The 20,953-nt window shown below is 42.6% G+C and overlaps 2 protein-coding genes across 2 annotated transcripts in view; one reads left to right on the top strand and one right to left on the bottom strand.

The window, feature by feature from the left end:
- The window catches only part of LOC142214623 (Fc receptor-like protein 5), a 384,847-nt gene that overhangs the window by 49,012 nt on the left and 314,882 nt on the right, over positions 1-20,953 (top strand). The window lies entirely within an intron of this gene.
- LOC142213420 (Fc receptor-like protein 5) lies at positions 1,810-19,913 on the bottom strand. The gene is made up of 6 exons (XM_075281736.1): positions 19,895-19,913; positions 7,138-7,158; positions 6,276-6,407; positions 5,201-5,461; positions 2,945-3,229; positions 1,810-1,931 (listed from the first exon to the last, which is right to left on the bottom strand). The coding sequence occupies exons 1-6, from the start codon at positions 19,911-19,913 to the stop codon at positions 1,810-1,812; spliced, it is 840 nt and encodes a 279-aa protein (XP_075137837.1).

Here is a 20,953-nt window from a genome sequence, read left to right as displayed (position 1 = left end):
TGAAGGCTAACATTGTTAGATTTTTCCACAATGCTTGGCCAGTAGCAAAGCATTGTGGGAAATGATCACCGATCTCGATCCCACCTAAAAAGATCGTGTTTGGAATTCCGATTGCAATCGTGAAATTTTCTCGATCGTCAATCCGAATCTGATCTTTTCTAAACACGTTCGCTCAACCCTAGTTGTGTCTCATCTACTATAAGTGGCAGGTGGTGGTAGCTTCTTCTGTGGATGTGTGAATGGTGGGGGCTGCAGACTGCATGCACAGGCCTCTCGCTGGTCACACGTGGAAAAAGGACCCCATTGAAGTCAATGGGAGGATTGAATCAGAAACTGCACCCGGAAACTCAGTGTGCATATGGCCTCACTGCTGTGTAACCTAGTACAATAGATGACTGCGAGTGGAACTCCATGATGTTTGTTTAGATCCTTGACACTGCAACTTGGGCTGCCCCAAGAAGTATCATAGCTAAGGTATTGAGTTCAGAAGGCAGACATATTGCTTTGAGGAAATCTAGAGAGATGAGAAATTTTCTATTTGATGGAGTGAAGATAATGTTATATCCGGCTTACTCTACAGGGACTCAGAATAAATCGCATGAGAACAAGAGAAGGTTGAGGTCTGCAGGGTCCATTACACATTACACATTGATGTTTCCTGGAAAGCTACAAGTGAGGGGAAGAAAGATATACTACAAAAGGTCCTTACTATGAGGCCAAAGGCGATTAAAATGTAACTTTTATTAAATAGATTACAATGTCCCTAGACAATCCCCATAAATATTGCCCAATAACTTCTGTCTAGATAGCTCCAGAGGGAAAAGTAATAGTGTGGATTCCCGCGTCAAAATCCGCTCCAAAAATCTCCGTATGAACTCAGCTTAAAAGGTACTTGGCCAGTAATCCCTGTAGTCAGTATCAGTTATGTATCAATACTGTAGTGATATATACCTTTATTCATATAGCGCCAACATATAGTTTAGAGCATTACAAATGGATAAGTAACAAGTAAAATGAAATATAACCAGAACACATGAAGAATGATAGAAGAGGAGAGAGGTCCCTGCCCCTAAGAGCTTACACTCTAATCAGACACTTTCACCAGGACCCCTCCATTATACTATGACAGCCATTCTTTATTACTGCAGTTACACAGCAGACATTACAGGTCAGATAATTCCCCAATATATAAGACGGCTGAGGATAATCCATGGAGTATATACAGTATTTGGTGGTGATTCGGTGTTATCAGCCACAGGTCACCAGTCTCCTTCACTAGCTTCACTTGCGCCCTCAATGCTCAACAGCTGAATTACATTTAATGGCGGCATTTATTCTGGATACCTCAGTTTTAAAAATCCACAATGCGGAAATGCAGCTTTTTTTGTTGCAGATTTTGTTGCGATTTTTTGAGCCAAAGCCAGGAGTGGATTAGGCAGGAGGTAGAAGTATAAGAACGTCCTATATATTCCCCATTCCCTCTGTAGCTATTGTTGGCTTTGGCTAAAAAGCCGAAACAAAATCTGCAACAAAAAAAAAAGCTGTTTCCGCAACGTGGGGCTTTAGCTTTAAAGTGACAGTCCATCCTCAATTCCTGCAGAAAAGATGCAGCAACATTAAGGTTACTGATATTTGTGCTGTACCCCATATAACTAGGAGGATACCTATAGCAGATATTACATAGAAGTGTATGATATAGGGCCAAGTACTACTAGTTATATACAAGTTTACAATATCATCGTTATTTGGACATAACCTTCCAGATCCAAGAACATCATTGACATTTTCTTTTACATTTCCATTGCTCAGTCACTCGCTCTCCATAGACTTCATCCATTTTATATGATAGAGGACAAATAGTGCAGTAACTACTAATACACATCCAGATAATGTCAGACGGATTATATTCTGCCGGGTATATCCAATACTGTCTGAAAAAACAATATGCATTATATCATTAAAAATAATAACAGAAGCTTCTATTACATGTTGTGTTACAGAGATAACGGCCCCTTGTTCTTGTGGGATATATCAGTCATGTAGCACTAAGGGGTTAAAGGCTAAGTTCACACATTGTAGATAATAATAGTCTTATATTTCCTGTAGTCACTATTGTGAGAAGCCTCAGGAAGAGACCAGTCCTGTCTAGTATCACCTTGTGGACATCATATGTTACATTGTATAAGGTAGAGCTTTAGTAGTTTCTGCTACACTCACTTCTCCCCTTCACTGCCCTAGACCCCCATGGATACCAGTATCAACACCTCTATTACACTAAGCCACCAGGGATATGGACTGTAACCATATAAATACATCAGACCACCAGGCCGGCTGACCGTAACTACATGGTAAAAATAGGTCATCAACATCCTTATCCTACAATACTCCTTCCACACTGTCTATGGATGTGTTATTATTACTACTTGTTACTTCCACCACTTCCTATACCAGCTTCGTATTAGCTTTGTACCATGTTGTACAGGGGTGTAAGGTCACGTTCCAAACCAGCGACCATAAGACAAGCACATGAAATAGACCCTTAGCTCAACTTCTTGAATGTTCTATACATGTAGGGGGAGGGGGCTGGAAGGCTATAAAGGCTCAGTGTATAATATACTAGGTAGCCCATGTGACATAGACGTCCTACTTGGTTTCTTATCATCTTTGATTTTTCTATATATCTTGAGGTGGCGGCATGAAATGGGAGGAATGAAATGGACATTGAGACCTCATTGTGGTTGTCCAGGTAAGGAAAATTGTATTTCATAATGAGGGAGCGCAGGGATAACAGTTGTCCCTACTCACAGATATTCTGCTTAGATATTTCACAGTATGATTTATATTTATACGTATCAGCCTCAGTTACAGGGGAGATCATCCCCCAAATGTCTAATATGATCTTATCAGAACATAATGTTACCTAGATCACATTGTCTATACTCACCTCCTATCTGGATTATTGTCTCTGCACTTCTCTTCCTTACTCTGCCATCTGTAGTTTCCACCTCACATGAATATTTCCCAGAATCCTCCAGCTGGACATTGTAGACTTCATAGGTATCACTGACACCAAATCCCTGAACAATCCCTCCTTCTCTGTAGAAAGCAATCCGCAGTTGTGTATTGTGTCTGGGAGGAGGAGGGAGACTTGTCTGACATGTCAGGGCCATCTTATCTGTAGTAATAACTGGTTGTGGGGTCACTGATATTGTTGGGGTCGTGAACAGATCTAGGAAAGGAACAAAGTGATAATAATATATTACTGGGGAGATTTATTAGAAGATATTGTACAACATGGTGACCACATATCAGTATACAGTGTGAGGAGAAGGAGACGACTTTGGTGGGAGAAACATGACTATGAATTCTTATATACTCAAAAATTGACAAAAATTCTCCTAAAATATTGACAACATTTCTTTATTCATCTCATCTCTATACAACATATTTATTAGGGATTTTAGACACTTTTCTAAGTCATGCGAAAAAAGGAGCAGAAAGGGCTGTGGCCTAACTTATCACTGTATGTGCCAGAAACATTGTGGAAGCATAGCTTTTTTTTTTTTTTTTTTTTTCTTATTTTGCTCTGGTCTTTTTGTGCCAAAATTAGGTGTGGATTGATGAGAAGGGAGAAGTCTGAGAGTAAGTTCACACTGGGTTTTTTGGATCGGAACCTGAGACAGAGACCGCCTCAGGTTCCGATCCAAATCCCAGGTAGCCGCAACTGAAAGCCGATACACTGCACCGGCATGCAGCCATGCACTCCACTCCAGATTAGGCCTTAGTCCGGAGGATGGAGTGTCTTCAGGGCCAATCGCGAGGTGACTCGGCCTGACGAATGAGCATGTTGCATCTTTTTTTCCAGGATCTGGAAGAAACGGCTCCCGGAAAAAACTCCTGAGCAGCTCCCATTGATTTCAATGGCAGCCATCTTTTTTGTCAGGATTTTGAGTCGGAAACGGCCTCAAAATCCTGGCCCAAAAACTCTGTGGGAACTTAGTCTAAGGCCACATTCACACACAGTTTTTTATTCCGGATTTTGACGTGGGGAGACATGTCAGAATCCGGACCATATTCCGCCTGCCACGGCTTCTGACAGTCGTGACTTTCTGCTCCGGATGAGGCCCAAATGAATGGGCCAAATCCAGAGGGATGGTCTTGACACAGACGCTATGGTGATTTCCATCGCGGAGTCTGCATCAAGATAGGGCTGGTCGCAGGTCGTGAATTCAATGGGAGGTGTTTTTTAGATTCCGCATCAAAATCCGGTCCAAAAAAATCCGTCTGAATGTACCCAATGAACCTCCTATAAATTTCTTATCCTGTTTGTAGCCATTCTTGGTTTTGGCTCAAACTGCAGCACAATCTGCAACAAAAAAAAGCTGCGTTTCCGCAATGTTGGACCACAACCTTAGGCCTACTAAGAAATGGAATAAATTTAGACTAGACAGAAGAACAATAGATCAAGTGTATCAAACAGTATCAGACACTTGGATACATCTGGGGCAGTTTATGACTGTCCAGGCTAAAGTTGTAGAGGCTAAACCATTACAATGTTATTAATTCTGCCCCAATATGTCCCATAAGGTTACAAAAGACCACTGGGAGACATGCACAGTTTAGATTTCAACTATACCCTCAGTACATCTGCTACAATTGAAAGACGACAGCTGCGGTGTACTATCTGGTCTTAGTGGGACATATATACACACCGAGCACTAGAGATGGGTGTGATGAGAACATACATGCTGCCGCTCCATTCATTCTCTATCACATTGCTGGAGATTGCCCAGTACAGAGCTCGGGTATCTGTGGCAGATCTATAAAGAATAATTGGAGCAGCAAATCTCATGTGTGACTCTATTCACACAGCGGAATGGGAACAGGCTTTTTGGAACGGGTGGGAATCCCAATGGTTGGATCCTCAGGGATCAGCGAGTTATGTCCTGTCCTGTGGTTACATCATTACTTCTTATCATGGCACAGCCCCTATAGTCACATATACTACTGTATATACTGATCTGATGTGTATTTCATCCTCTACATTGTAAATAGTGAAATCTGCACCAAAACTATGGAAACAATCTGGACCCGACCTCACCCATCAATAATTGTAGTTGAGACTTCAGGAGACAAAGTGGCTCCAAATATATAGTACAAATGCTACAAATAATTCCTATAGAAATGATCCTGGACTTACCTTGTACAGATACAGAAACTTCATCTCTATGTAGGTTATATCTTCCATTATAGAAGAGTTTTTTTATGCATGCGTATGTCCCGGCAGTCGTCCTGGTTACATTACTAATATAATATTCTGCATTATCGGACCAGTCTGTGAGGTTTCTCTTATCTTTGTAAAATCTTGTCTTTCCTCCAGAGTATCCAGGATAGGGGTGACATCTTATATATATGTCATCTCCTTCATAGACATATAGAGGGGTCTGCAGGATGAGCCGATCTGCAATATACAATGATATAAGATGAGAAGATGTATGATCTCTTATCAGTCTATGTGTGATACAACTTGTTACCTTTAGAGATGAGCGAACAGTAAAATGTGTGAGGTTCGATATTCGTTTCAAGTAGCCCCTCAATATTCGACTACTCGAATCGAATATAGAACCCTATTATAGTCTATGGAGGGAAAATGCTCGTTTCAGGGGTAGGCAACGTTCAATCAAATTATACTTACCAAGTCCACGAGTGAGGGTCAGCTGGATCCCCCGAGAAGTCTTCTCCTTGCAGCGTCCCCGCGGCGTCTTCCGGCTCTGAATTCACTCTGCCAGGCATCGGGCCTGGGCAGAGCCGACTGCGCATGCCCGCACTACAAGCAGACATGCGCAGTCGCCTCTGCCCAGGCCCGATGCCTGGCAGAGTGAATGAAGAGCTGGAAGACACCGCGGGAAGCTGCACGGAGAAGACTTCTAAAGGTAGAAGAACCAGCATTGATTGGCCGACTGTATAGCATTCGGCCAATCAATGCTGGTTCTGCATCGAACTTTTACATTCAAATAGTGAGTGGTACTCGATCGAGTATGAGTATTTCGAATACCGTAGTATTCGATCGAATACCTACTCGATCGAGTACTACTCTCTCATCTCTAGTTACCTTGTCTGTATATTTATGATCTGGTAGATTTACTCACCATTACTAACCTCCAGTCTAGCGGGGTCACTTATTTCTCCAGGTCTGGTCTGACATTGGTAACTTCCACTGTGTGATGTTTCAGCCTTCTGTATTGTATAGGATTTTCTACTGTATACTTCCTTACTGTCTTTGTACCATATATAATCCATCCTCTCTCCTATAGTAGATCCCACATCACAGGTCATTGTTATCTGCTCTGATGTAAAGATCTTCTTGTAGTCTGGAGTGAAGGTCACCGCAGGTCTGATGGCGGCTCCTATAAGACATCATAGACCATACAGAGGAGTTGTAGACATAATGATATTGGTTAAAGAGTTTATTCCATTTATTTAGTACTATAACTAGTAAAATAGTAAAATACTCAGCCCCAATATGAGGACATAGCACAATACTGGTTAATATCAAGAGTATTAAGTAATTGAGATGAACGAGTAGTATTTGATCGGATACCTCCCCACTATAGGTATTCGTGTAAGCAGCCGAACACCAAGGGATTAAGGACATCGAGCATTCGATGAGTTTAACCCCTTGGTGTTCGGCCACTTACACGAATACATATGGCGGGGAGGTATTCGATTGAATACTACTCGCTCATCTCAATTAAGTAAAAAATTGTCCAATGTAAGATACATCACATTTAATAGGCATAGTTAGTAAGTTACCAAAAGCATAGTCACCTCTGCACCAGAGGACGTTTGTTGCTCCTCAATACAACTCTACCCCAAACTTGCATATATTGAAAAGTTTTTTTTTATTTTTAGGGTATAAATGTATAAAAAAAATCTTACTCTAGATTGGCCTATGTGTTGGTAGTTACCTACATGTAATACATGAATAGGGAAATACCACAAGGGTCAGAGCATGGAATAAACCCCCAAGTGTGAACTTACACAGTAGGCTGTGTGACACAAATTACATCACTATTCTTTATATACAAGGGTCAATTTTATAGGATAAAGCATGGAAGGACAGATGTGGTCACTTACCTTCTTGTATGAGAACCAGCCCTATAAACAGAATAGAAGAAGAGTTATCAGATAGAATATAGTCCTGGTACATTTCTACATTGGAGGATATTACAGGTTAGGGTCGCCTTTAGAGTAAATGTATAACTAATAGATTATTTCTAGAACCCAATAGACTTATCTCTAATAACTACAACTTACTCTAAATAAGAAAATATAACTTTTATTTACATCTAAAAAGCTCATTAATTCTGACATTGGCATGGCTCACATAACCCTGGAGTGTGAGATGTCAGCAGAAGCCGGAAAAGACCTTAGGATGATGCCGGATGCCACAGATATGCCCAGAAGAGGTGAGGAAAGGGGAACATAACCATTTGTTATATTTTCTCACAACCTTGGAGCCTCCACTTATTGTACTCTGGGGTGGGAGTATAATGTCCACATCTGGAGATATTTACTTAGTCGGGAGAAATTACGTAACATATTGTGAGTGATCTTTATCCACCATCCACCAATGGGAATGAAAAAATTTGGTTAAAGCAACATTTAATAGCAAATAATGTCATGTACAATTTTCACAGCCGAATTCTGTGAAATATATTTAATGTGAAAATACTTACTATATGTTCTTGCCACCTTGAGCCCTGCCGCGTGTATATACAGCAGTTTGTCACCAAATATAAGAAGATTTTGTGTTCAGGAGAATTGTAACAAATTGTGTGATGCATTTTCTCCATAAACTCCTTGTGAAATGAAAAATTTGGAACTAAAGTGGTGAGTTATTATAAAAATTGATGTTTAATGTTCACATCTAGAAATGAGCGAACAGTGTTCTATCGAACACATGTTCGATCGGATATCAGGGTGTTCGCCATGTTCGAATCGAATCGAACACCGCGTGGTAAAGTGCGCCAAAATTCGATTCCCCTCCCACCTTCCCTGGCGCCTTTTTTGCACCAATAACAGCGCAGGGGAGGTGGGACAGGAACTACGACACTGGGGGCATTGAAAAAAATTGGAAAAAGTCATTGGCTGCCGAAATCAGGTGACCTCCATTTTAGACGAATAGTGGATTTCAAATCCGGGTCATATGAGAATGTGAACTTTGTGACTATGAGACAGGGATAGCTGTACAGGCAGGGATAGCTAGGGATAACCTTTATTTAGGGGGGAATGTTATTAAAAATAACTTTTTGGGGCTCTATCGGGTGTGTAATTGTGATTTTTGTGAGATAAACTTTTTCCCATAGGGATGCATTGGCCAGCGCTGATTGGCCGAATTCCGTACTCTGGCCAATCAGTGCTGGCCAATGCATTCTATTAGCTTGATGAAGCAGAGTGTGCACAAGGGTTCAAGCGCACCCTCGGCTCTGATGTAGCAGAGCCGAGGCTGCACAAGGGTTCAAGCGCACCCTCGGCTCTGATGTAGGAGAGCCGAGGGTGCACTTGAACCCTTGTGCACCCTCAGCTCTGCTACATCAGAGCCGAGGGTGCGCTTGAACCCTTGTGCACACTCTGCTTCATCAAGCTAATAGAATGCATTGGCCAGCGCTGATTGGCCAATGTATTCTATTAGCCTGATGAAGTAGAGCTGAATGTGTGTGCTAAGCACACACATTCAGCTCTACTTCATCGGGCTAATAGAATGCATTGGCCAGCGCTGATTGGCCAGAGTACGGAACTCGACCAATCAGCGCTGGCTCTGCTGGAGGAGGCGGAGTCTAAGATCGCTCCACACCAGTCTCCATTCAGGTCCGACCTTGCACTCCGCCTCCTCCGGCAGAGCCAGCGCTGATTGGCCGAAGGCTGGCCAATGCATTCCTATGTGAATGCAGAGACTTAGCAGTGCTGAGTCAGTTTTGCTCAACTACACATCTGATGCACACTCGGCACTGCTACATCAGATGTAGCAATCTGATGTAGCAGAGCCGAGGGTGCACTAGAACCCCTGTGCAAACTCAGTTCACGCTAATAGAATGCATTGGCCAGCGCTGATTGGCCAATGCATTCTATTAGCCCGATGAAGTAGAGCTGAATGTGTGTGCTAAGCACACACATTCAGCACTGCTTCATCACGCCAATACAATGCATTAGCCAGTGCTGATTGGCCAGAGTACGGAATTCGGCCAATCAGCGCTGGCTCTGCTGGAGGAGGCGGAGTCTAAGGTCGGACCTGAATGGAGACTGGTGTGGAGCGATCTTAGACTCCGCCTCCTCCAGCAGAGCCAGCGCTGATTGGTCGAGTTCCGTACTCTGGCCAATCAGCGCTGGCCAATGCATTCTATTAGCCCGATGAAGTAGAGCTGAATGTGTGTGCTTAGCACACACATTCAGCTCTACTTCATCAGGCTAATAGAATACATTGGCCAATCAGCGCTGGCCAATGCATTCTATTAGCTTGATGAAGCAGAGTGTGCACAAGGGTTCAAGCGCACCCTCGGCTCTGATGTAGCAGAGCTGAGGGTGCACAAGGGTTCAAGTGCACCCTCGGCTCTCCTACATCAGAGCCGAGGGTGCACTTGAACCCTTGTGCAGCCTCGGCTCTGCTACATCAGAGCCGAGGGTGCGCTTGAACCCTTGTGCACACTCTGCTTCATCAAGCTAATAGAATGCATTGGCCAGCACTGATTGGCCAGAGTACGGAATTCGGCCAATCAGCGCTGGCCAATGCATTCTATTAGCCCGATGAAGTAGAGCTGAATGTGTGTGCTAAGCACACACATTCAGCACTGCTTCATCACGCCAATACAATGCATTAGCCAGTGCTGATTGGCCAGAGTACGGAATTCGGCCAATCAGCGCTGGCTCTGCTGGAGGAGGCGGAGTCTAAGGTCGGACCTGAATGGAGACTGGTGTGGAGCGATCTTAGACTCCGCCTCCTCCAGCAGAGCCAGCGCTGATTGGTCGAGTTCCGTACTCTGGCCAATCAGCACTGGCCAATGCATTTCTATGGGGAAAAGTTAGCTTGCGAAAATCGCAAACTGACAGGGATTTCCATGAAATAAAGTGACTTTTATGCCCCCAGACATGCTTCCCCTGCTGTCCCAGTGTCATTCCAGGGTGTTGGTATCATTTCCTGGGGTGTCATAGTGGACTTGGTGACCCTCCAGACACGAATTTGGGTTTCCCCCTTAACGAGTTTATGTTCCCCATAGACTATAATGGGGTTCGAAACCCATTCGAACACTCGAACAGTGAGCGGCTGTTCGAATCGAATTTCGAACCTCGAACATTTTAGTGTTCGCTCATCTCTATTCACATCCCAATAGTAAAAAAAAAAAAAAAAATGTATGAAACAGCTGTAGGGTTAATTTTAGCTCAGTTTGTAGAGCATGAGACTCCTAATTTCAGGGTCATGGGTTTGAGCCCCACGTTGGGCGCCAAGTTTACTTTCAGGGGAATGCCCCGAGGTAGATGCTGCTGGTTTCCGAATCTGGGAAAGATGGGTGCAAGCTCTCGGAGAACACAGACACAGACCTACACTCAGATGCTGTATACAAAGTGTTCTGAGTTTATTGAAATTAGATAATAAAAATAATGACTTTATGCCAGCGTAAGCGTAACAAACTACATCACATAGAAATATGAACTATAATTGGTTAGAATATTTCATGGGCGTTTACAGATGATAAATATGTGCATACAGGGGCCACACGGTGGCTCAGTGGTTGGCACTGCAGCCTTGCAGCACTGGAGTCCTGGTGTTCAAATCCCACCGAGGACAAAAAAACATCTGCAAGGAGTTATGTTCTCCCCGTGTTTGCATGGATTTCGATCCCATATTCCAAAAAAAGACATACTGATAGGGAAATAAAAAAGTACATTGTGAGCTCTATGTGGGGCTCACAATTTACATTAAAAAAAAAAAAGTGCATACATGAGTTAACACATGGATATCTGCGTGGTCCGCCATCTTAGCCTCTAACAATGTTAGCACAGTCAGCCAAGATGGATGCTGTGGCCTTGGAGTTCTTATCACTAGTCTCACAGGAGCCTGAAGCTCAGAGGAAATAGAAACATTCTCAAGGTTTTTAACAACAAAATGTTCAGTAAACAACATTTGCAATAATCAACATTTTTCGGAAATCTTACTTCAGAAGGCCAGAAAATCTCACAATGAGTTAGAAATGGATGATACAGACTGTTAGGAAAGTGTGGCACCAGGGTAGCTCTGCACCTCAGAGCCCAGTCGGCGCCACAGGTTATTTTTTTTTTTTTTTAGAAAACTTGCTGATAATAACACAGGCCAATATGGCTGAATGAACCAATGTCTATCTTTACACAGATATTCTTCCCTTCACAACATGCTCACTAGTCTACTTCTTTGAGGGGTTTAGTTTCCACAATGAGGTAAATTCTTGAAAGTTTATACTGTTCTTTTACCTCAAAATGCACCTGAAAATGATTCTAGTAAAGTCTGCCCTCCAAATTCCTAATGGCCCTCCTTCCCTTCTGCCTCTTTCTGTCTGTCCATACATCACTTTATATCGACATATGGGATGATTCCATGCTAGGGAGAAATTGTATAACAGATTGTGGGATGGATTTTCCTCTTTAAACCCTTGAGAATGTGTAAATTCTAGGGCTAAATGAATGTGTTAATGAGATTGAAATGTGTAAATTTCATCTCCCTTTTGTTTTAATTGCTGTGAAAAATTGAAAGGGTTCAGAAACTTCCTGGATGCTTTCTGGACTATAGTTTTGAGAATAGTTTGGTGTATGGGAGTTTCTAATACAAAGGCAATTCAAAGCTCCTTTTGATCTGAATTGCTCCATTTAAAAAAAAAGGGGGGTTTTGAAATGTTCTTGTAAATTGTAAACCGTATAATGTCTGACAATTATATAAATAAATATTCTCTGTATGACAGGCAGATTATTTAAAACTTTGAATACTGTTTTTTTTTTTTTTGTTTTTTTTTTACAATTTCCTGTTTTTGCATATTTAAACACACAATATATCAACTAAAATTTACCACTAACATGAAGTACAATGTGCCATAAAAATCACTTTGATAAGATAAATTGCTGCAAAGTTATTTCCAAGTAAAGCTTTGAGTCTATACCGTTGGAAAATACTGAACAAAACATTCATGTAATAGTGACCAAATTCTATTCTATCACTCCAATTATCAGCAACGTGTAGGCATAATAATCCTAATAATCTCCTCAAACTCTTCACTTCACAGCATCTAAGATCAGATATTCCAGCACAATAATAGTGACTAGTCCATAGTAATGGCGGTATATGAGGAGTAGTCACAGCTGACATTAGACCTTGTACACAGCCGTATAGAGGACATAGGATGGGAGACTTGGGGTGTAGCCCGGTAACTTGTAGGAATGTCCGGGATTTATAGGAGATTATTAACCCCTTCTTATCATTCCCCATCACAGACTGAAAGACATGAAGATCATTGTACTTACAGAGTAATAAGACGGACATCTCTGCGGACATGATGGATGGAGACAACGCTGCCCAGACTAACAAGAGAAGTTGGTTTCTCTCTGAATTTTGTTCTGCGAGTTACAAGAAGAAAGGAAGTAGAGAAGTAAAGTTTTCAGTAAAATACAACACTTCTATGCGTATGCGTGCACTTGACCATAAGATACATTATCAGGACTGGTCTTAGGTGATATGAAGCCCTGTGTGATACTTCCTGTGACACCTCCACATTGATATGGTGTGTGGTCATACTGTGACTAATACTAAGCGCTATACACTATGGTGCACTACACTGACCGTACCCTGCAAAAAAGGGAGGACTGCCAAACTATAAGTAACTGTCATTAATGGCACATAAATAATCCCGACACAGGGACAAACTGGAAGCTCCATAAATAATAGAAGCTTTTACAATGGTTAAATAAAACTGCTATACAAGTGATAGTAAGATCCTTGATGGTCACAGGATTCTTCTAATGTGTCATCTGTCACCTTTCAGTAGGACTATATGGTGTACACTTGTCCTGATATGTAATGATATATGGATAACATGAAGGGAGTACTGTACATTGGTTGGGATCCCTTTTATGAGTCCCATAGGGAAGTTACTATAGAGTGATTGATTTCAATGGGTAGAGTGCGTTTGCCGGCACCCATAGAAATCAATGGGATCTGTTTTAACGCCACTTATTCTGAATGAGTTTGCATTCAGAATGAGCGGAGCGTAAACTCCGTGTGAAGGCTCCCTAAATCATTAAACTTTTTTTTACATGTTAATGCAAAGAACCCAAGTGCCCTTGTGTGGGGTCATACTAGACATTATGACTACTTGTGACAGCCTGATTTCCCAGTGAAATCTTTGTATGTAACAGAGAAAAATATAACATCAAATTCATGGATGTCATAATTCCTGTTTTATAACAATCTGCATACAGGAATAGGGCCAGGGAGAACAGTCACTTCTCTGAGTCCAAGCACCAGGACTGAAAGACTTCAGAACCTCCTCATTTTGAGGATTTCATATTCGCAAATTCTGTATCAATTCCCAGACATATCCATTCTATATAAGGTGCTCATATAGAGAAATAGCATATTCCAAAATATTTCATACCACTGTGGACTTGTTACATGTGACTAGCCAAATCGGTCGCAAGTGGAAAGTTTCCTAGAGGCTGTTGGAGAAAGACTCCTACAAAAAAGTAACATAACCTGGATACAATGGACCGATACCTGGAGATGCAGCAAAGCTTGTAACCTGTCCAAATGTCTCCGCAGATCATCACAGCAGTTTCCTTTTTTACATCTTTTCTAAGTGTATTTTGTGTATATTAAATCTTTTAATTTGATAAAATGTTCCAGTGTTTAGCTTTGTTATCTTTTGTATGTCTGTTTGTTAGAAGGTCACTGTGTTGTGTTAGAGGGTATAGGAGTGAATGGTCCTGGTGCAGCATCCCGGAGCAAGCTGCTATGTGTTTTGTGTCTATCCCTTGTACCTCGAGGTTGTCTTGTCTGTTATGTCTTCCATGTTTAATGTCAGATGCTAAAACGTGCTATTTCTTGAATACTTATCCTTGCACTTTTTGCTGTACCTCATGTCCAATCACAGACCACTGGGTAGGGTTTAAGGGTTTATAGTTGCCTGCTGAGAGTGAAAAGTTAGTCCAGTCTAGTGCAGTCCAAAGCAAGTTCAAGCTCAGTGTATCTGTTGCAGCATTTCTTCATATATGTGCCCTGTCATGTGGAGGCAGAAGGAGAACTCTGATACGAATCCAGCAGACACCAGTCCAGCACCTAGGAGGGAGTCTTCTTGTTCCAGGTTCGTTGCAGAGGCAGTCCCTGAAATAGGGAATTATTTGGTGCGTCTCTGAGTATCCCAGTTTTATACGGAGATAGCCCCTACCACAGGGAGAAATTCTGTTTCATCTCCGAGAGATATCTGATTTTTCATGCCAGTAGGAGCAACAGAGGTGTCCGACAGAAGTGTTTCAGTTGAGCCTAGTTTTCCGGTACTCAGTTCTCTGTCAGGACGTTTTGCCCCATTTTTCCTCTACAGGTAGGGAGTGGTACAAGTGGAGGAGAAGATGAAGTGTATTTACTACAAAGTCTGTGTCAACCCTGGTCAACACCTCCTAAGATCAAGGCTTTGGGGAATGCATATTGTATCTGTAACCATCTGCAAGCTGCTGGTGAATCTGTGTAAGCTGTTCAATAAAAGGGTTCTTTGGTTTGCACTGCAACACTGGACTCCTAAGTCGTTACCTGCATCTAACATCAAGGGCCCTTCTGAACACCATCTTATCAGCTCAGCTAGGAGAAGTTCTCTCCCAACTAGAAGTGCTCCGGGGGAAACAAGACCCTATCTACACCATGCAGTAGACCTGCAGGACCCCCTTTGGCTGCGTGCAGGCCTGGAGAGGGAGTGGGGTGAGAGTAGAGCTTTCCCGGCCTATCAGGTGGCACAGACAGTCTCACCTTACTCTCACGTTCCATTCTTCTCTACAGGGTTGTACGCTGCACTGGTATAGCGGTGTCTCATCTACTATAAGTGGTGGGTGGTGTCGGCTTTTTTGAGTCCAAGCACCAGGACTGACAGACTTCACAATCTCCTCATTTTACTTATCTGCTGAAAGGATTTCATCTTCACATATTCTGTATCAATTCCCAGGCATATCCATCCTATATAAGGTGCTCATATAGAGTAATAGCATATTCCAAAAATATTTCATACTACTGTGGACTTGTTACATGTGACTAGCCAAACTGGTCGCAAGTGGGAGGTTTCCTAGAAGGTGCTGGAGTAAGACTCCTACAAAAATATAACATAACCTGGATACAATGGACAGATACCTGGAGATGCAAAAAATCTTGTAACATGTCCAAATGTCTCCGCCGATCTTCACAGTCATGCTGATGGTTTCCTTTTATTACATTTCTTTTATTTTATGACTGTACATTCACAAGTCTACAGTAGCCATCTGCCCGAAAACCATCTGTTGTGCAACATCCCCACACGCTGGAACTCAACATATCATATTTGTTGAGCAGAGTGGTTGAGCAGCAGAGACCTTTGATGGAATACCATCTCCAAAACCCTAGGGTGCCACAAAGTCAGCTCCCTCAGTTTCTAAACCATGAGTGGCCATGGATGGGAGCCCTATATGAAATCCTACGGGTGTTTGAGGAGTCCACCAAGAGGGTCAGCTGTGATGACGCACTCGTGAGCGTAACAATCCCACACTTGTGTGTGATGCGAGAATCCCTCATTGCCATCAGGGATAACGCAGATCACATTGAGGAGTCAGGGATAGCGGCAGAACCGTCAGAGCAGGAGAGTAGTTCCACACACCTGTCCTCTTCACAGCGTTTAATGATGGAGGAGGAGGAGGAGGAGGAGGATGAAGACGTGGCAGATGATATGATTGTGACACAGGAGGCTACTGGGGAAGTTCAATTTATCCCATTCTTGCAGCGCGGATGAGGCAAAAGGGAGGAGGAGGAGAAGGAAGAGGAGGAAATGGAGAGTGACCTTTCCAGTGGGGGCAGCGAAGTCAAAGTGACAAGCTCGTAGTCAAAATAATGCCACAAGCAATTGGTGCAGAATATGATGGAGATGTTTCCATCAAGTGTCATTGGCGGCAGAGAGAACAGTTCCTCCATGAGGCGAACAAGTGCCGTCCGGTCCACACCCACAAGTGGTAAACTGTCTAAGCTCTGGGACACGTTAATGGCACCCCCGCGCCAAACTCCCGCCACTGAGGGGTCTAGTGTCACCAGGCAGGAAAAGTATAGGCGCATGTTGCGGGAATACCTGTTCGACCACAGCCCTGTCCTCTCCAAACCCTCTGCGCCCTACACGTATTGGGTGTCGAAGTTGGACCTGTGGCTTGAACTTGCCCTATACGACTTGGAGGTGCTGTCCTGTCCTGCCGCCAGCATGCTATCTGAAAGGGTTTTCAGCGCAGCCGGTGGTATCATCACGGATAAGCGCAGCCAGCTGTCAGCTTACCCCAAGCACCCCAACATGAATTGTCATGTCTGCGCTCAACCTCTACAATTCCTCCACCATCTGCGTTCCACAATTCGGATCCTTCTAGGCTCAATCCACCCTGATTTCCCCAAACTCTGCTGGTTAGAGGCCGAATCCACCCTGATTTCCCCAAACTCTGCTGGTTAGAGGCGCAACTCACTCCAAGAGCCAAAAACACTGCTGGTGCAAGGCTGAACTAAGTTAAAGGGCCTCAATCTCTTCTGGTAATTCAGCTTATGGGCCTCTAATCTAATTTGGACAAGCTCACGTTAAGGGCCAGGAAAGTGAATTTTGGAAGGTCTTACCACATCACACACACACACACACACACACACACACACACACACACACACATCCACAATGACAGTTGAGGGTGGGTACTGATGGATTTCCCATTGTCTATTCCATCTGTGGTTGTGATGGGCAATGTGATTTAAAGGGGTGCTTGTTAAGGTTTCATTAGAGTAAAATTTAGGTTTCTGTCCAACCAATTGGGGAGGAAAAATATTTCCAGGTATTTTTCCACTTTCATAGTGGGGTTTTTTGAGTGTGGAAAGTGTGTAGTTGATAGGCTTAATAGTGGGGTATAACAGTGACTTGGGCATGTTAGATGCCCCCAGACATGCTTCCCCTGCTGTCCCAGTTGCATTCCAGGGTGTTGGCATCATTTCCTGGGGTGTCATAGTGGACTTGGTGACCCTCCTGAGTCGAACATTGGTTTCCCCCTAAATGAGTATTTTTCCCCACAGACTATAATGGGGTTTGATGTTCGATCGAATAGTCCAGTATTGAGCGGCTACTCGACTCGACCTTCGAACATTTCATTGTTCGCTCTTCTCTAATAAGAAACCATCTACAACCAAAGCCATTGAAGAGCCAATAAAAAAAGTCAAATGAAAGTTTGCTGAAACTGTTTATTTAACTTGTTACATCCAATGTCAGGCCTCACACACATGACCGTAGTGTGTTCACAATTGTTGATCAAAGTACAGCCCTCATTCATCTCTATGGGCCCAGACACATGACCACAATTATTTCACCCATGCGTCCAAGCCATATTCAATAGCCGCAAATTATGGAGCATGTCCTATATTTGGCCATGACTACAGACCGGTGTCTCTACATACAGCTCCCATGGATGCGGATGATATACTGATACAATGAGGCCATGTTTTTTTGCGGATCAGTAATTCTACTATGTTCGTGTCCAGGAGGTTTAGTCTTTCCTATAACTGTATTCACACAGATTATGTTCTTGATGCTTCTTAAGGTTCTTGGTGTTGTCTGGAGTTTACTTCAGCATAGACAATATCCTAATGCAGAAAAAATACATTTATTACACAGGCAAAGAATTTGAGGCTCAAATTGTCTCATGAAACATAGAAACGTATTTTGCTTCATAGAAAGTTTTGTGCTTCAACAAATGTTTATAGATGAAAGGTCTACTTGTGTCCCATCGCTGTCCCCACCATATATTGTATGCCAATGGGTAGGTCTACCAACATTCATGATCATAATACAACTAGCTAGTGGAAAAAAGAAGCAAGCAGCTCCCATTGAAGTCAATGGGAACCATTTTCGGCAGTGGATTTTGAGGTGCATTGCTTGTCAAAATCCGCTGCAGAAGACCCCGTGTGAACTATCCCTTTCAGCACCTATGGTCCAATCACAGAGGAAAACTGTGAGAAATTTGATGTGGAATTTCAATGCTGGAAAAAAAGCCTCCCATTGACTTCAATGGGATCCGTTTTCTGCTAGCAATGGGAGGCTTTTTTGTGTGAGCAAATCAAATATTGTTTGCAATCCAAGTCCCCATTTGTGGGAGTATTCTGTAGTATTCCATGGAAAATGTTAATTCTGAAAGGAAATTAAAGGTAATCTGACAAATCTGATACAATGTACATTTGATATATATTCACACGCACTGCACGTACATAACATTAGCTCTGACCGATAAATATTATGTATGTATATATATATTAATAAAGTAATAAGTAGGGTTTAGCGATCGGGATCAGAAATGATCAGATCCAATCGAGTAAATTTCACGATTGCGATAGGATTCCGATCCTGCCTAAAAAAAGATCGGGAACGGAATTCTGATCCCGATTGCTCAACCCTAGTTACCTGCACAGAACCACTGCCACTATCCGGAGCTCCGGGCTGTTGTTCTGTCCTCTCCTCTCTCATTCAGATGCTGGCAGAGTGTAGTACGCGCCCCCGCCTCCCTAGACTAGTGTTACTGATGCTGAGAGTAGGCACAACAAGCCCCGCCCACTCCCAGCATCAATAACACTAGCCTCGGGAGGCGGGAGCGTGCACGGTGCTCTGCCAGCATCTGAAAGAGAGGAGAGGACTGAGAACAACAGCCCGGAGCTTTGGAGAGTGGCAGCGGTTCTGTGCAGGTAACTAGACAACAGGGGGGATTAAGTAGCCGGCAGATTTTTTAATCACTACACAACATGGAGTCCAAAAATTCAAGCCTTCAATTTTTGGACTCCACACTGTGGATCGTTTTTAAAATACAATTTTTGATCAGCAAAAAATCGCATTGACTTGCATTAGGATCGGAATTGGGAAAATGGAAAATGATCGGAAATCGGATTTTAAAAATGATCCTGAAATCTCAAGATCGACTCAACCCCAGTAATAAGTATATTCTGGTTTTTTTGTTTTTTTTAAATAAAACTAATAAGTATTCTATTTTATAATAGGGAATTTTCCTTTACGCTCAGCACAATACTCAGTACAGATCTCTCCAGTTCAGTCACTTCTTGTACTTACAGGTCCGTTGTCGTTTGGGAAATGATCTAAAACAATAAAAACAATCATTGTGAGAAGACTTTCTGATATGATTGTATTGTAGGTCTTCTCTAGAGCTGGATCATATTCCCCATACATAGGAGGACATGCACATCCTGTTATCCAGGTTACACCAGACAATATTATGGGATGTAGAATAGGAGAATGAAATATATATTTGAGAAAAGCTTTGGTTATTGGTAATTGTTATACCGTCACATTCTCTGCTGTCACTGGACAGAAAATACCAAAGAAGCCAAGTCAGCGCGAGCAGAAATTTATGGTATTCTGGATATATCTTACATGTCTTCAGTGGGAGATCCCTTTAATAAAGACTATATTCCCCAAAGTCCCTGATCTAGAGGGGTGGATATAAATCAATACAGTAAAGCTTCTATTACCCCTTAGTACTTATCTGGACATGTATACTGTAGGTAATAGTGACCTCATATAAAATATCCATAATGGAGAAACCTAGATAAAGAAGTCCTGGAGATACTTACTTCGTGGTCCACTGGTCATGTTGAGCTCAGAATAAGTAACGTCTACATCAGGGGAATGTTCATGGTCAACGGCTGAAAAAATAAGAACTCAACTGGTGTCTGACGTAATAAATGATATTTAGCTCCTCCAGCCCATATCCAATGTATGCTGGCCATAAGGAACCATCACAGCTGAAGTTTAGGCAAAAGTCAAATTCTCTTTGATAATTTATTAGGACATATGTAAATGATGGAGTTTTCTATTACCTGTTATTGGCTGAGGGTTAGTATTGGATGATCGGCGGTGATGGCAAATGCACAAGAATGTAAGGATGATGGCAAAGAGTAGTAACAGCCCCGAACTTACAGATAGTATGGTGAATGCAGGAGAGACATTTGGCCCTATAGAGAGACACAATGTATTATTAGATATGTTTTACTGCTGTATTTTTCCGAACATAAGACACATGTCCTGTGTGTTATATTACAAAGTCAGGAGGTTCAAGAAGTTCTAAAACTACTGACACATGACCTCTGATGCTGGGTTCACACTGGTGACTTGGTCGCTGTTCTCAAGTTTCCATCTTCTGCAGACAGACCATGTCCGGCCGTGAGTGCCGGTGAGCGTTTTGTGCTCTCCACGGCTAAACCGTTTTTTTTTTTTAAACCGGACACAATGTCCTGCATGTCCAACTTTGTATTCGTTAAAAAAGACGGTCTTGCTGCGGAGAGCACAAAATGCTCACCGGTGCTCACGGCTGGACACTTTCAAACCCATTCAATAATTAATACATGTATTTTACCATTTGGATTACCTACCTTGTACCCATATGTTGTGTCCATCACTGAGCTTCATTGTCGGGCTGATTGAGGTTCTTACATGACATGTATAATTCCCAGAATCCTCCAGCTGAGCAGACTGAACCTCATATTTATTAGATGGAGAAAAATCCCAAATCTTCCGTCTATCTCTATAGAAAGCAAACTCCAGTCTTGTGGTCGGTCTGTATGGACTAAGAGTCGTGTCACATGTCAGGGTCATGGGATCTCCTTCAGTCACTACATTGTTGGTCACAGTAA

The sequence above is a fragment of the Leptodactylus fuscus genome, chromosome 7 (genome assembly GCF_031893055.1).
Source record: "Leptodactylus fuscus isolate aLepFus1 chromosome 7, aLepFus1.hap2, whole genome shotgun sequence".
In the NCBI taxonomy this organism is placed as follows: Eukaryota; Metazoa; Chordata; class Amphibia; order Anura; family Leptodactylidae; genus Leptodactylus; species Leptodactylus fuscus.
Note: the sequence above shows the minus strand (reverse complement) of the source record. Positions and strands in the feature narration are given on the sequence as shown.